Source organism: Bactrocera neohumeralis, chromosome 6 (genome assembly GCF_024586455.1).
Source record: "Bactrocera neohumeralis isolate Rockhampton chromosome 6, APGP_CSIRO_Bneo_wtdbg2-racon-allhic-juicebox.fasta_v2, whole genome shotgun sequence".
In the NCBI taxonomy this organism is placed as follows: Eukaryota; Metazoa; Arthropoda; class Insecta; order Diptera; family Tephritidae; genus Bactrocera; species Bactrocera neohumeralis.
The window spans coordinates 6,536,212-6,553,817 of record NC_065923.1 but is presented as its reverse complement, the minus strand read 5'-3'; the positions used below and the strand labels follow the sequence as shown (position 1 = coordinate 6,553,817).

Sequence of the window (17,606 nt, the reverse complement as noted above, 5' to 3'; positions counted from 1 at the left end):
AACAAGCGTGAAAGCAAAATATTTGGAAATATTTTAGTGAATTCAAAGTGGAAACAAGTTAAATTTATTTTGAATTTTTTTTTTCAAAATTGAATTTTTTTCGAAAATATTTTTTTCAAATTTTGAAATTTTTTTTTCATATGTGAAATATTTTTACAAACTTGAAAATTTGAATTTGTTTTAAAATTTATTTTGATATTTTTTTAATTTGAAATTTTTTTTTTTCGATATTGAATTTTTTATTTTTTTTTTTTCAATATTGAAAAAAATTTTTTTTTTTCAATTTCGAAATTTTTTTTTTCATTTTTGAAGTTTTTTTTCAGTTTCGAAAATATTTTTGAAGTGTTTCCCCACATTTTTTAACGAATTTTTCACTTGTCCTTGCGCTCGTTTACAACTTCCTAGCTTCCGCTCTCCCTTGCTGCCTACATTTTCGCTTTTATTTGCTATTTATTATTTCGTTTTGGTTGACTAGTGCGTTAGTTTGTGAAAATGCGACAGCTTCGCATTCACTTACATATGTATGTATTTGTGTGTGTGTGTGTTTTGCGGGGGGTAACGAGGACTTATCTAACCTTTTCGGCGTTTAGTATGTACAGACAACAAAGAATGCGTTCTAACCGCATTTCTACTATTTGGTTGTGTGACCCGATTGTGCATTGATGCTTACAATATAATTACGTAATATAAATTTAAATTAAATAAATAAATGTTTTTTACACTGCTTAATGTTACAATTAATTTTCGTTCAAGCGTTCTTGAATTACACGCGCTTTTGTGTGTGCGTGTGTGTGTGGGAGTGGCCACACAATGTTTGTGTGTGTGTGTTTATCTTTTTTTATTTTCAAAATTAATTCAGTCTTTGGTATTATCACAACATTTGTTCATACGATTTGGGGTTTTATTTGCGTTCCATGCAAAAGATATTTAAATAAATTGAAAAAATAAATTAAACAAGAACAGCAACGACGAAAAAATATAGTTAAATAGTAACAAATAAATAAATGTGGCTAACAGAAATGCGTGAAATTGAGCTGAGTGTGTGGCAAGTTAAGCCGATATTTTTCGAAAATTTTCGCATTCATATTTTTACAACGAACACTTCCTGGTGGCGCTAAATACGCGCCAATTTCAACTTTATTGTGCGCTTCAACGCTCACTTCGCACCAGCAGCGGCTTTATGGTGCCTTAGAGTTGCCACTCCGTGCTCAAATTTGCACGCATTTATATTGTTTTCGCATAAATTCTCTCACTTAACTGTTCGACGCAAACAGACTTTTTACGACACACCCAAATCGTACAACAACTGCTGTGCCACAACTTCGCTGCGCTCCTCCACCAGCTGCCCGGTCATCGTGTTGATCAGGTTGAAGACAATGGCGAAGACGGTGAAGGCGCTGTAGACGCCCAGCGCCAGCCACCAGATGAGATTCTCATAGGCGCGATGCTCGAAATTCTTCAGCACCAGCAGACCGATGGTGAAGCCCGCCAACGCGCCGGTCATGTGTGCCACATACGACACTGGCGGCGGATCGATGTTCGGCCAGGTGTGCTCAAGCGGCGTGGGCTTGGTCACACCCTCGTCGTCTAGATATTGTGAATACAATGCATATCCCAGATCGCAAGATACTGCAAGAGAGGAGAAGAGCAAAAGCGAATGGTGTGAACATTAGTACAAATTACAGCTTTGTTTATCGAAAGCAAGTGTTACGCAAAGATTACGCAACAAAAAAGGAAAGAAAAAACAAAAAAAAAATAAATAAAAACAAGAGAATAATCTACCAAGTTGCACGCGGCGCGAAAGCGTAATGAAATGTGTTTACGTTGCGCCCACATAGAATTAGGTCAAATCATATCACCGCCGATTAGGCTAGCCATCAAACACCTTTCAACGCCGCACTCACGCGCCGCGCGTAAACAAATCAAAATCGAAATCAAATCGTAATGGAAATGGAAATCACGGGAAACTTACCAAATATCAGCACCGACAACAACTGCGCCACCGCATAGCGCATCTGCCTGTAGTTGAGCGTGATGTTGGCCAAGTGTGCGGCGAGCATTGCGTATACGCCACCGCTGGCGCCCACCAAGTACACCTCCGAGTCGACGACGCTCGTGCCCAACGAGCCGGCGAACACGCCTGCACAGTAAATGATGCCGATGCGCGCCGAGCCGTGCATCACCTCCAGCGGTATGCCGTAGAAGAGTTGGATGACGACGTTGAAACCGAGGTGGAACCAGTTGGCGTGCAGGAACATGTAGGAGAGGAAGCGCCACACCTGCAGACGGCGGTCGGGCCGGTAGATGAATACCGAGTCGGAGGCGATGGGCATGTGTGGAATGAGTTCGCGTGTGGCCTCCGTGCCCGGTACTGTGGCGGAGTCGTACGCGAAAATTGCGAACTGCAAAAGAGAAAAAAAAATAATCTTTAGTATGAGCGTTGAAGGATGAGCGGGTAATCGATTAAATAAATAAAAATTCATTAATATAAATATTAAAATATATGTTTGTCATGTTGCAATGAGCCCAAAATTCGAGATTTTTAAAGTAATGCTGACTTTAATTCGGCCAAAGGCAATTTTTTTTTTTTTTGCGCTTTAGCATTTTCTCTGCCAAGAAGGTCAAGCTTGCAATTCGTGCGCGCAACTGCATTCTGCCAGCGTCTGGCAACGCTCACAGCTACTTAGTTCGGAAATGTGGCTGCTGATTAAAATGTCTGCCAAAAGTCAGCTTATTATAACGGCATCTGTGTGGCTAATAAATGTTGCTGCAGGTGGAGTTGGAATTCATTTAGCGCTGACCGAAAGTCGCCATAAATTTTCTTCGCTTTGTGCAGTCACGTGCAATAAATGCGGAAAATTCAATGAAAATGCGCTTGAGAAATTTTTCGAAAATTATTTACGTAAGTATGTATGTATGTATGTATTTGTTAGTTTCATTTCTCATTTCGAGATAAAAATTGCAACATTTGAAAGAAAATATTTCTTGATGAAAATAAACTTTCCCAGATAACTGAACAAATGCAGAAGCATACTTTCAGGCGACTCCTATTTGCTTGTATCTAGGCGCAAGCCTTAAAATAGGCGAAAAGCGCTGGAGTATTGCCTTTGTGCAATTGAGTATAATAAAAAGGATAATTTTTATATACACGAGTTGTTGCTTGGCATGTGGAAACTAAATATATAAAACACACCTACACACACACGGACAAGCAAACTCAAGTGGCTGAAGTGGAGTGGTTGTCATGAAAGTCTCGAATCGCTTGTGGAAGTTGCAAAGAAATGGCCGCAGCGCGGGGCAATGACAGTGCGCAGCGGCAATTGCTGTCACAACAATGTTAATAAAAAGGATAATTTTTATATACACGAGTTGTTGCTTGGCATGTGGAAACTATATAAAACACACCTACACACACACACATGTAAGCGCATACACTTGTATGAGTGGCCATAAAAAGCGAGACAATGCTGTAATGAATTGAGTAAAATATATGTGCTTGTACTGCACACACACACAAGTTCATATATGTACTTTGTATGTGCGTGTGTATGTGTACGAAATATGTTTAGACCGCGGGGAAGTGGTAGTGGTAAAAACAGCAAACCCAATTGAGTCAAAATATTCGTTGGGACCTAACTGTAAAAAGTTTGAAAAATTTTTTGTCCCACACACACACACGCATACTCATGCATGCATTACTTTTTATGTCACTGATTTTTACTGCTGTTTGCCGCTCCCTGTTCACTTTGCTGTTTATTTGCAGTTGTTTTTGTGTTTGTTTTTGTTTTTGTGCTTGTTGTTGTTTTCGCGTTTCCAATTTCTAGTTAGTCAAGTCTGTCATGCATGCCGCTTCTTGCTGTACGCTTCGATTTTGGCATATTCTGAAAGGTCCTTCCGCTTCTATTGTGCTTTTCATTGTACTGGCAATAGCAACAACACAAACGACAACAACAAAAGCACAATCGGCGTATTGTGAAATGAAACAAAGAAGTTTCGGAAGTATAGCGAAATAAAATGAAAAATGGCAGCGCATAAATTTCGCATATAAAAACCAGCAGCAACAACAACAGGAACAACAACTAGAGTCGAGTCCAAAGCGGCATTGCGCCTGCAAACAAAAATGCACGCGCTGGCAAATAAGCAAACGTGCCGCATTTTTTGCGTCTTGCCCCAACAATGTTGCACGCGCGTTGGTGTGCGTGTCCAGCGCCGCCAATACAATGCGTTATGAAGTCACAACTTTGTCGCTATGAAAGCGCCAGTTAAATATTTTGTAGTTGTGGCGTTGTTTCCTAGCGTGCTGCCATCACGCTGCGTGTGTGTATGTATGTTTGTGGTGGTGGTAGCGCCGGGCAACCACTGTCAGCCAGGCAGGCAGACCGAATCGGACCAGACAATGTTTAATCGATTTTGGGGCGCCATGTGACTCGTGCGCCATCATTTTGCCCCAGCCGCCACAAACGTTGGCTTGTTAGCCGCCGTTGTTGTTGTTGCTGCGCACCAGCTAGTTATAGTGGAGTAAAAGTACTACTTCCGCTTTTGTGTTGTGCCACTTAACAGCGCCGCCGTTGCTGGTGTAACGGCATATTGATTTGTACCGTGGCGGCACTACTTGCGTGCATGTGTGTGTGTGTGGGTATTTTTTGTGTATCTGTTTGGTGTTTTCTTGCGCCCAGGCTGCGTTGTTGGAGCAAATATGCGCTAGTTTGTGGCAAAGCTCGCTTTTTTGCTGGCAAAACACCGTTGCATGATTAATTTCGAAATAAATTTTTGAGTGGCGCATATTCGATGAGGATTTATTCAACATTTAGCAGAAATCCAACTTTTTCAGCGCAAATTATTAACTTCACGCTGCCATTTTTGCGGAATTCACGGTGAAATATTTGTGAAAACATAAATAATGGAAATTATTTTTTATTTGTTGTTGTTGTACATACATATGTAAAGTAGCGCTAATTTGCATAACGTGAGTCATTAAAAGCCGTTAAAAGCGAAAAATAGAAGAGCAATTTTTAACAAAAACCAAATTCATTAATTTTTAAGTTCCAGAATTCCAGCGAAACGCCGCGCAAATATCGAATATTCCACTTAGTAATTGTTAAAAAATATGATTATGCAAATTTTCCATGTAATTCCCAATCAATCCCCGCACTTCTAACAATAAACAGTAATCAATTTGAGTATTTAACAAATTTGAGTGCCATGAATAATTGAACGCAACATTGTTGAAAGCACTTGCACACCTACATACATACATAGAAATGTAAGTATATATCGTCACTTAAAATTTAAAACAACGTATCATCAAAAAAAATCGAATATCGTTGCCAGATATAATAATCAATAAATAATTATTTTATAACTAATATATAACCATTTTATAACCGATATATAACCATTAAATAACCAAAACTCAAATTTTATAACAATATGCGTGCTTTTTATTATAACGTGTAAACTTAGAAAGTGATGTTACGTTATTTTTCCTTTTAGGTGCCGACATAATTGTTTTTGCGTAAAAAATGTGTGCTTTTGTGCGTTAAACGGCGTTTAAGTGGATACTTTTTTGGCACGTTGGCTCAATCAATTTAATTATTTTTGTCAGAATTAGTATTTAATTACATTCAATTAAGTTCAAATCCTGCGATTGCCGTTTCATATTTCATTAAGCAAAGCGGGAATAAATTGCGCGAGCGTTTGCGTTTTAATTTGAAAATAGACACAGAAAATTTAAATTGCAAAGTAATGTGTGTATGAATTTGTTGCTAACCGCGAGTAATGGAAAAAATTTGCAACAACAAAAATAATTTGAATTTTTTTGGATTAGAAAATATAGATATATGTATGTATGTACATATGTGAGAATATAGGCGAAAAATATTTAAAAAAACGGGGTAAAAAATATGCAAATAAAGGTCAAAGGCAGACCGAAAATAGTTTGGATTATTTAAAAAATAGTTAATTTGCACGCATTAAAAGCAATTATTAAAGAAATATGTATATTGTCACCTAAAATGCCAAAAAATGTATCTCCAAAAAGCGAAATTGAGTTTTTATTTAAAAAATTTATTATTAATTATTAATTATTTTTAAAATTTTCAGCTTTCGCTGTCAGATATAACCAATATATAACCATTTTATAACCAATACATAACCATTTTATAACCATTTTGTAACCAATAAATAACCATTTTATAGCCAATATATGTATAACCATTTGCATAACCATTTTATAACCAATAAATAACCATTTTATAACCAATATATAACCATTTTATAACCAATATATAACCATTTTATAGCCAATATATAACCATTTTATAACCAAAACTCAAATTTTGCTTCAATATGAGTTTTCGCTTATATCTTTTTTCCAAAGCCTGCAAACTTTTGTAAAGTGATGTTACGTTATTTAGCATTTTAGGCGACGATATATAAATATATTTAATTCGAGTATATACGAGCGCTATTGAATTTGCAATAAAAAACTGTATAAATTCTACATTTTCTTTTCTGTTCCGAAAAAGAGCTGTTAAAGCAACTGTTTGCTTCATTAGCGCTAACCTCAGAAATGCCGCACACTCTGTCAACTATCCGCCTTACACTTATTAAATATTTTTTGAAATTTTTGTATACATTTTTTGCATTGCTTTGCACGGTTGCTTGGTACTCACCTCAATGATGGAGATCGCCAGCATGAAGAACGGCCAGTGCAGCCGGTACTCGCTCTTCAAATAGCTCACTTCCGCATCCGCGTTGCAAGCGTATTTCGCCTTCTGCTGGTGTTGCTCCTGCTGCTGTTGTTGCTGCGATTTTTGCTGTTGTTGTTGTTGTTGCGCCTTCTCCATGTAGATGTGTTCGCCGTGTCGCGCACAGCAAGTGCTGCTCGTCGTGCTGCTGTCCGTGTCATAGGAGGATGAAGACGATGACGACAACGACGATGACGAGAGGGCGGCTGATGGCGCTGGCGCGGGCGCCGTGTCCGCGGGGCAGGAGTGCGCTGGCGCTGCCGGCATTGGAATGTCAATGATGGTCGCTTCAATGGCGGGCAATTCGTCGTTGTCCTCGTCGACAACAACAATGGTGCTGTGCTGTTGTTGCAGTTCGTGCTGTTCGACCGCAGCGAGTGCTGCGCTGGATTGCTGTTGTTGTTGTTGCTGTTCTGCTTGCTGTTGCCTTATTTGTGCCGCAAATTGCTCCATGTTTTTTTGCCGCAACGGTTGTTATTTTCGCTTTTGGTATTTTTGTTTTTGTTTTTATGTATTACCAGCTTAGCTCCCACCTTGTGTGTGCGTGTGTGGGTTTGCTATGCTAGTTGTTGTTGTTGCTTATAGTCTTTTGGCTTAACTTTCGCGTTGTGCTGCAAGTGTTGAAAGCGAAAAACTGTAAATGTTTGTTTATCACAATTTTTCACGTGTGTTGTTGGCGCCAGCGTTGAACTGGCGTGCTCCACTTTTCCAGTGTTGTCTTCTCGGCTCGCGCGCCTTTGTTTATCTGCCAGACGTTAATCCGCGCGGCGCTTGCATCTTTGTGTTGTGTTAAATTTGTTGCTGCAACTGGAAGAGAGGAGAAGAAGAACAAGAACAAAATCAGTTTTCAATATTTTCGAGGAGTGTGAGAAAAAGTGTTCCATCAATAAACAATGAACAGACACACACACACAAAGTTCTTATAAATGGTTTGTAAGCGTATTGGTTGTGTATGTGTGTGAGTGTGGCTATTGTGCGGTCATTTTGCCACTTCCGTTGTTGCAACGAGGCCCATGCCATTTAGCGGTTCTTTCGCGGTTTCAGAAGCTTCAATCAGCGCCAACTCAGTAGCGCCAATCGTCAATATGGACAAACAAGCAGTTCTGCGCATTCATGTGAGTGTGTTTGTGTGCATGCGAGTGCATAAGGTGTGGGGAGGCCTTTAAATTTAAATAAATGCTTAAAATTGTTAAAAAAATTTAAAAAAAAATTTAAAAAAAAATATAAAAAACTACTCAAAATTATGTTTAAATAAAAAAAATAAATACAATAAAAACAAATTAAAAAAAAATTAAGAAAAATAAAAAATATACATTTTTCTTGAGCTTACTGCTTTGCATTTCGAAATTAACGAGAAAAATCTATTTTTTTTTGTAAAATTCTTTAAATTTAAAATATATTTGTTGTTATGTTGGCAAGTAACTGTTGGCCCATTTCGTTGAGACACTCAGCAGAGCCCACAAAATGGCAGCGCAAAATGAATGGTGCACCAAAAGCGCTGCCAACTTGCGGCAGATCGCGCACAAGTTAACAACTAACTGCCTGCGTGCGCTTGTTACATGGCAGTTGTTGTTGTTGCCAGTGGTTTTTTGTAACACGCCAACTTTATGAAAGATGTTCAAAACAGCGCCAACTTGAAGTGAGTTGTAGCAAGTTTACAGGCGTTTACGCGCGTTCCTTTTCTTCCCTCGCAAACACACACACACATACATACACGCACGCTAACGGTGGCACTTGACAGCTGTACACGTATTTAAGCCCAAGTGGATTAGCGTGTGTTTGCTTGTGACAGTTGCCATTTTACGAGATTGCTCTGGCCTACATTCCTGCGCAATTATGCACACACACATACTACACACTCACAAGCATGCTTGCATAGTACATAGCTGGCGGCGGCTTCGGAGTATGAGCACTCTTGCCGTTAGCGCATACCAATACACACACACACACATACAGCGGCAGTGCTAAAGTACGCCTAGAATTGTTGGGCGAGTCCCTTGAGCTTTAATGGCGCTACACATGTGACTACATACACACAAGCACATGAGTACATAGTTTGTCTGCGCTCACTGAGTAATTGTTGTTGCGTTTGTTGTACGTAATTTGAAGTTTCCAGGAATAAGTTTTAGATTAACTTAATGACCAATAAATATGATAGCGCTGCATGTAGCACAAATGTCTCTGCCATGCTATGCTGTGCTGTGCTGTGCTATGTTCGTAATTAATGGTCAGCAATGGCGTAATCGCAATTGGGGCGGAGGAGCTAGATATAGACAGCAAAAGTAAGTGCTTCCCCCACCCACATGCTAGCCAAGGCTGCCTGCCGCAGGCCCTTAGGGAATCGCCGAACACATGCAGAGGAGGGGCAATGTGTTAAATCGCTGAGATTGCCAAAGACTTCCAGCAAAACAGACAAAAACTTCAAGAACAACTATTTCCGCATACCAACACTTACACTCACACACATACAAACAAACAAACACACAGATATTTCACGCACCAAACTGACTGCATGAGTCAATGGTGGAGCGGCCAGCATTCGAAGGAATCTTACAAATGCCCATAGAGATAGTACATATGTACATACATACATACGGTGAATGTATGCAAATGTGCGTTGTGTTTTCTTCCACAGCACTGCGGCATTTAAGTGCCACACTTAGCGGTAATAAGGCGCTTAATTTTCTTAATTTTGATTTTGTTGCTTTTTGCTTTGTTAAACTTTTTTTTTTAATTTTAAAAAATTTTTTTGTTTTAATTTATGATGTAAATATGTGCAACTGTGCGTGTGCTGCTGGCAGCGCTTCTTTGTTATGACAACGCGTTTATTGGCGCTGCTGCTGTTTGTTGTTGCTGTTGTAGGTGTGTTTCGCTGGCATGAAATCGAAAGCAAATAAAAAGCGTGTTGACTACTCACTTACAGACAAATAAAAATATATTTGTGCAAATATATGTCTGTTTGTGGGTGGCAAATTCTGTTTTTAATTTTTATGTGCCACGGATTTCTATGATTTTTTATTTTTTTGTGTTTTAAAATTTTTTAAAATTTTTTTTATTTCTTATTTTTTTTAAATTTTTTTTCGTTAATTTAAACAATTTTTCTTTTATTTAATTGCCTTTGGCTTATCTATGAATTATTTTTGCGAATTTTCGACTTTTTTATGAAGAATTTCGTCTGAGATGTTAATTTTTATCGCCGGGCGTCGCCAGACAGGAGCCGTTTTTATTTCTTAAATGTCTGGGCGGCGCACAGTTGCAAATATTTTATTGAAATTAAAGGAAAAATATTTTTAGAATGACAAAAAGCAAGAAATAAGCATAAGAAACCAAAATAATGAATATAAAGAAAAATTGTTTTTGTTGTGGGATATTTATTTTCACATAAAATATTTGGAGACTTTTTTAAATTTTTTGTAGGGTTTTTTTATATTTTTTTATAAAAAACTTGAATTTTTTACAAAACAAATAAATCAAAAAAATCGAGGTAAATTTTTTAAATCAAAGCAAAATTTTCAAAATTAAAAAAGTATGTTTCTTAGTCTTAAATATTTAAAATTTTCTCTGAAAAAATTCTAACATTTTCTTAGCAGCCAGATTAAATTCACCTGTCCCTCCACCACACATTATACATTAAACCTGGCATTTAATGTGCGCATATTATATGTATATCTATGTGTATATGTTTTTTCATGTTCAACATTTTTTTGTTGTTTGTGTAGGTGTGTTTAGCGCCGTCGGCGTCCATTTGAAACATGATTATTGTCATCATCAGCCACAAAATTGCGGATGATTTACTATTTCCCCATACATTAGCGCGTAAGCTATACCACGATTGTTGTTGCAGTTGTTGTTGTTGCTGCTGGAAACTTAAGAAAAGTCTACGCTAACAAATTTCAAAGTGGCTGAGTCTGTGGTTTTTTGTACAATTGTCTTTTTATTGTCGCATTTTTTGCAGAAAATCAGCAGCCAAGGTCTGCGGCATTACACACTCACACACATACATATATACGTATAATACATAAGTATTATATAATAGATATTTATACGTGTTGCTGCCATAACATGTGTGTGTGTGTTTAATGTGTGTCGTGTAATTTGACCAAGACAATTATTGTAATTCTCCAACAAATGATTTCTGGCGACAAGCGCTTAGTGGCAGCAGTAGCTATAGCAACAATAACTACAACGGCGACAACAACAAATAAAAGCACTTAGCGCTGTGTGCGCCAACAATGCCACTAAGTACAAGTGAATTATGTTAATCGCATTCGTTTCAATTACAATAAACGGGCGCAATAGCAGCAATAGCAACAACAACACCAACGTTGGCAATATGAAATCAGCAAAAATGAAAAATCATCGAAAAAACAATTTGAATTTATGTAAGTTTGCGTTGTTGCTGTTTTTTTTTGTGTGTTGTTGGCTGTTGCTTGGTAACGCTTTGACTGACTGTTTTTGGGTGGCTCTTTCGTATGTATGTATAGATACATGCATATGTTGTTGCAGGCGCTGTTGTGGCAACATCAGCGAGTCTTTTGCGCACGCGCTTCGATTTGTTATGGTTGGTTTTTCTGCTAGTAAAATAGTATATAATCAATTGTGCATATGTATACGAGTATGTGTATATTGAGTGTTAAATGTAGGTGCACCCACACATGTATGTATATATATCTACGTGTGCTTGTTATGCTTGCGTTTGTGTGGCGGCGGCTTGAAAAATCGCCCAAATAACACGCGGATTGTGTCATTTACGCGGCTGTAAACAGATGACTGCTGTACGAGGGCATACATTTGTATGTATTTTTTATGTAAAGATGCATGTATACATATGTACATATATATATTTTTTTATGGTAGATATATGTACATATGTATATATTTGCCAGAAGCTACCACACATCTGTCACGTAAGAGCAGTGGTGTGTAAATTCATTCGCGATACTTGTAAAAAGCGACTCCAAAGCATTTTCAATGGCATTTTCGAGGCTTATTATTTTTTATATAAATTATTTTCATTTGTATTTCCTCATTTTATAATATTAGAAAACTTTTGAAATGTTTGAGCTCAAATAAGCTGATTCTAAGAATGCATGCCACTGAAAAATTGAGCGATTTTAACTATTTGTACTTGGAAAATAAAAAAAAAATTAAAGAAAAAAAAAATAAAAAAATAAAAGAAAAAATTAAAAAAAAAGAAAAAAATAAAAAAAAAATAAAAAGAAGTAAAAAGTAAATTAAAAAATTAAAATAAAAGTTTAAAAGAAAAATTAAGAATTAAAAAACAAAAAAAATTAAAAAAAATACTAAAAAAATTAAAGAAAAATTTAAAAAAAATGAAAAAAATGAAAAAAAAATAAAGAAACATTAAGGAAAAATTTAAAAAAATTAAAAGCAAAATTAAAAACAAATAAAAGTTTTGAACAAAAACTTCGTAATTTTAGTTTTATTTTTTGATTTATTTTTTATTTAAAAATAAAATATTAAAAAAAGAAATTAAAACAGAAACCACATACTTTCTTTTAGCCTTTGATTTTATATTTTTATTTTTATTTTATTTATTTTTCATTTTTAATTTTTTTTTGTTTTACCAGCATATTTACATTGTACTTATTTTTGCTGATATAAAAAAAATAAAACAAAAAAATTAAAAATAATAATAAAAATTAAAAACCGAAACTTCATATTTAAATCTTTTTTTATTTTTTTTTTATTTAAAATTTTTTTTTTTCAATTTTATTTTTCTAATTACTTCATTCAAAATCACCGAAGCATTCAACTGCATTTGCCACCGATCATGTTGGCATGGCAAAATCAAAAGCAGAAAATAATAAAAATAACAAATTAATTTCAAAACAATTAAAAGCGCTGCAGTGAGAAATAAAGGAAAAATAAAAAAATATGAAATCGAAAAATTGCGAAAAAACACACAGCAATAACTTAATCGCAAAACTGAGCAATTAAGCTCGAAAAATGCGCCAAAAATGCAGCTAGCGTGGCAAGAGCACACATACATACATAACTTATATCCATACATATGAACATAAACGTATACATGTGTGCATGTTGAGGCTTTTGCGTGTTCGCTGCACCTCGTTGCCGTGCGTTAATTAATACCAAACATATATTATAATAACAGCACTTGTTGTTGTTTCAATCATTCGTATTATTTTTATAAAATTAAAGCAACGCTTTTAGAAAATGTGTCTGTGTGTGCGTTGGTGTGGAAATAGAGTTATTAGAGCCAAAAATGCTTGGCAAATAACTAAATAACACGAAAAAATCGCAAAGCATTATGAAAAACGGTAAATTTATTGTGCGCTTTTTTGCCGCTTAAATGTTGCAACGCGAGTTTGCACTTAAAACTGAATTGCACTCGCTTTGCTTAGCGTTTTTCGCTTGCCACACTTGACGGCACTCACGCGCACTCGAACGCGGTGAAATTGCATTGATTGAGCGCCACGCGTGTGGAAGCGCGTTATTCGTGGCACTGGGCGTATAAGCTATGCAGACAGACGATTTTATGCGCGAATTTGAGCAAAAAAAATAGAATAAAAAATAACAAATTTCGTAAAAATAAAACGGTGTCGAAAATATATTCGAATTTTTTTTTAATTTTTTAATAATTTTTTTTTTTTCAAAATAATTCACATTTTACAAAAAAAAAAAATGATTTTAATATTTTAAAAAGCTTTTCAGAACTAATGAAAATTCGTAAACTTTTTATGCCCGCGACCTTCGCCTAACTGTGTGCCGCGCACTTGTTGCCACAACTCAAATGTGCAACAGCAGTGGCAATAAACGAGTGCACCAGTTGTGTTGGCTGCAATGTTTGTGTTGCTGTTGCTGCTCTAGCGGCCAATTCAAATTAGCAGCACGTAGCGAGTGCGAATGCACAACTTCCTGCTAATTATGCGCCACATCGCATACATATGTATGTGTGGTAAGTGGCATAGATGGTTAGTTACCGCTAAGCAGTTGCACGTACATCAGCCGGCGGCACAAACGCCTTTGGCCGTTCTTGCAGCGCGCGCTCCTCTTGCCGCGGCCAAACGAACGGTTGACCGACCTAACAGCGTGAAAGCAGCACAATTGCCACAAATGAGCAACGCCATTACTAGCTTGCTTGCAACGTGTGTACGCCGCTGTGAGAATTAACATTTTCATTATGTTTATGATTGCTATATTTTTTATAAGCGATTATATGCATTTTCCGCGCATAAGCAATTTGTTTTTGCCCACTCACACACACAAGCACACAAGCAAGCCACATACGTATGCCGCATTTGGCTGATATCGAGTGTTTTGCGCCAATAATCGCACGGCCGCTTTGGAAAGAGTCAATAAACGCATAATGGCCATTACAGTCGCCGCTATCGCCGCCAACAATAACAACAATGCGCCCAGGTCGATCGGTTGGCACTTGCACGCACACACATAGCGACACTTGTGCTTGTTGCAACATTGCCGCCGCTCGTAAACACTCCAATAATCTTGCTGATGCTCATTGGTGACAGTTTTGCGCGAGCACACGCGTTTGTTGGTGTGTAGCATGCAACCAGGAATTTGCGTGTAGGCTGCAAAAACCGCTGCTGTTGTTGCACTTTTTATTGCCTACACTTGCTATGCTTTATCGAGTGTCAGCTAAGCAGGTGGGTAGGCTGTGTTTGTTTCTATGTATGTGTATGTGTGGAAATGTGGCAAGCGTTGCCTGGAGGCTTAATGTGCAACACTTTTGATTGCGCATCAAGACGCGCGAACTCAGTTGTCATTAGGGGCAACATTGCAAGCAAATGCTGTCAGAACAACAAAGAAACACTGGGGAAATCGAAATAAAAAATCGAGGTTGCAGCATTTGCTTATGCTACTGGCGAGAAAGCCTGCCCAAATGCCTGTGTTTGGGCGTGTTCAAATGCAAATATGTTGAGCAACGTACAAAGAGGTTCATACAATGTTGCATGCATCTATCAAATTACCGAAAACTCCAGTTGTTGTTGTCTTTGTCAGCAGCAAACACTGCCATGCAGCTGAAGTATTGGTGTTGCCACAAGAAATCTTATTTCAATTAAATTAATTTTCTTTCTTATGAAATTCTTGCCCGAACCGCCGATTTTGTTTTTGCACCACAGCGCCCACACATTTTATAAATCACACGCAATTATTAAATCTAGCAGTAAAGCAATGTAAATCAACTCACCAATTCATATGTCTGCCTGTTGTTGTTGTTGTCGTAATCCAAATTGTGTGCTTTTTCGTTGTTTTTGCAACAACTTTTCATTCACACGCTCATTTAACGCCGCCGGCTCACAACTTGTGTTTATTTTGCCTTTTCACTTTCGCGTTGCCTTTGTTTTACCGTTAATGCACGCCTCTTGCTGATTTTGTTGCAATTTCGTTATTGTTGTTGCACTTTTGTTGTCACACACTGCACAAGTCCTTTTGACCACGTTGTTTTTGTTTTTGCTGTTGTTGTTGTTGTCACTAGGCAATCACTTTAGTGCGCACCACCACTTTGCTCACAAATGCAAAATGCAACAACAAAAAAGCGTTCACTTAATTTTATTAAATATGAATGCGCGTGTTTTTATTGTTGTTTTTGTGCCTTATTAAATGGCTACTATAACTTTTGTTGTTGTTGTTGTTGTGAATTAGCTGGCTTTAATTTGCTTGAGCGATGATAAATTCTGCTTTCGCTGCCTTTGCTAAATGTACAGTTAGTTTATTTGCACTTTTAGTTGAAATTTTTATTTGCTCACACACACATACATAGATACATAGAGACACAATAAACGTTTGCTATAATTTATGCATGCGGCTTTGTCATTGCCTTTTTTTCGGTTATTTTCAATTGTGATTTGATATTTTTCTTTGCTTGAGATTTGCTATTTTATTTATAGTTGTTGTTGTTGTTTTTTTTTTATTTTTTTCAATTAATTTCGTAGGCGTATTGAAAGGGAAATCGTTGAATAAATGTTGCTGTTGTGCGCTTGAGTGAATTATTTCCCAAATTTATTTTTATTTTTATTTAATTCTTTTCATATTCCTCGCTGAGCAATTCACTTCGTTCACGCTGTGTTTGTTGTTGCCACTAGAGGCCACCGAGTGCTGCTGCCGAACTGTTTTGTTTATGCTTTTTCTTCAATTAAGTTGCTCAATTTTGTGAAATTTATTTTATTTATTTTTATGCTTGAAATTTCGTTCGCCAATATCCGCTTTTGCTTGTCAGATATTGCTTTGGCTACTACACTCCACCACCGTAAGCAATCCGTTTTCAGAGAACCACTATAGACTCGCTCGCGTTCCGCACGCAACTGTTTGTGAATTTCATGCGGCCGGCCCTCAAATACCGAAACCAAAGTGTTGGGCTGCTCGATGCGAGAGCTTGTTTATGCGGCGCATGCAACATGTTCCAATGCTGCGCAGAGCAAGCGCCGTTGTACGCGTGTTCGTGTATCTCACAGATACGCCAGGCACGGCGAAACAGCTGAGCGCTTCAAACACGTCGGTTGCGCGTATCTTTTGCCTTTTGCTTTGCTTGTTTCTTTGCGGCTGCACCTTGCTTCATAGCTTCATACCTTTGCAGTGGTGGCGCTGCGCCTGTGCCTGCGTGTAGCGGTGTGTGTGTGTGTGCGGCCGCGTGCATGCTCAAGTGTTCGTACTATATCCGCTTGCATTTGTTGAGATACTTTAATGGGCACACTCCAAACGGCAGCTGTTACCGCCAGCTGTCTCTGCTTAAGTTGCCATCGAACTATTTGCAGTTGCAAGCACACGCACACATATACGCCCATGAACACAACGGAAGGAAGCGCACGCAGTTACACACACATACACATTGATGCATTGGATCCTTAGTTGCCGATATCTGGACTTGGTGAAGCAACAATGTCGCACCGTAGAGACTGGATACTACAGAAAATATTGTTCACGCTGCACATATCGCCACTTATATACTTATTTTAGGTTCAAAAATTTTTTAGTAAATACAAATAAATTAATTTAGTTACATGCAATCTACATATGTACATATTTATGTTTTAATTTAGATTTGGTTCCTGCTAAGCGTTTGCTGAAATGCTAGAAATCCGTCAGACATGTTGCATTGCGTTTTGTTGCATGTAAATTTGTATATCAAACAACTGAAAGTATCTCACAGATGCCGACGTATAAGAGTTCGCCGCTTAGTACCTACATACCTGTAAATTTATAACCGAAGAGAGTAAAAGTGTTTACGGTCTCCTTGGCGCTGTCCCAAACTTAATAATAAAGTGTTTGCTTTGCCTGCAGGTTGAGTATTTGTTGGTGTAAAAAGTGGTAGGGCGCGCATACCTGTAAATATACATATGTATAATATGTGTTTACATATGTAAGTATAATTATGTATGTACCCATAACAAGCGCTTACACTTGATCGTTAGCTGAAATTTGCTCAGCAGGTAAAGCATTTTGTTGAAAAGTTTTTCCCAAATAACAGATCTTGGGGAAATCCGTAGAAAGATGGTTCAAGGATAAGCACTCATAGTCGATAGGTGGGACAGGAATAATTTTTTAATATTTTGTTTAGATGTAGTGTTCCTACACACCTCATGTGTCAAGACAGGCAATGCAAGTTTCGGAGTGTGATCTTTCAAGTGATTTTTCAATCGCTGCTGAAGTACAGTTTTTGGTATTAGAGCTGTATGTTTTAAGAGAAATTAAAAAAAAAAAACAAAAAACGGTTTTTAAATTGAGAAAACTTAAAGCTTCATATTTTGATATAATTTTGTAAAATTTGGGAACAGAAGTGAGGTTGTGCCTTGCTTGAATCAAAATCCTTTTTTGTAATATGTAAAATAAAGTGCCCAAAGTCAGTTCGGCCAG

At 37.4% G+C, this 17,606-nt stretch overlaps 1 protein-coding gene across 1 annotated transcript; it reads right to left on the bottom strand.

Annotated features, from left to right (window-relative positions):
* Positions 1–264: 264 nt before the first annotated feature.
* Positions 265–16,072, bottom strand: LOC126763748 (protein rhomboid). Its single transcript, XM_050481505.1, has 4 exons — positions 14,944–16,072; positions 6,675–7,556; positions 1,973–2,402; positions 265–1,629 (listed from the first exon to the last, which is right to left on the bottom strand). The coding sequence occupies exons 2-4, from the start codon at positions 7,200–7,202 to the stop codon at positions 1,280–1,282; spliced, it is 1,308 nt and encodes a 435-aa protein (XP_050337462.1). The 5' UTR covers positions 7,203–7,556; positions 14,944–16,072; the 3' UTR covers positions 265–1,279.
* Positions 16,073–17,606: the final 1,534 nt, after the last annotated feature.

What these genes read in the sequence shown, in the direction of transcription:
- LOC126763748 (XM_050481505.1), bottom strand. Translation starts at nt 7,202, where the DNA reads ATGGAGCAATTTGCGGCACAAATAAGGCAACAGCAAGCAGAACAGCAA. An exon ending in TGGCGATCTCCATCATTGAG is followed by an intron (nt 2,403 to 6,674) that starts GTGAGTACCAAG and finishes TCTCTTTTGCAG; the next exon opens with TTCGCAATTTTCGCGTACGA. An exon ending in GTTGTCGGTGCTGATATTTG is followed by an intron (nt 1,630 to 1,972) that starts GTAAGTTTCCCG and finishes CCTCTCTTGCAG; the next exon opens with TATCTTGCGATCTGGGATAT.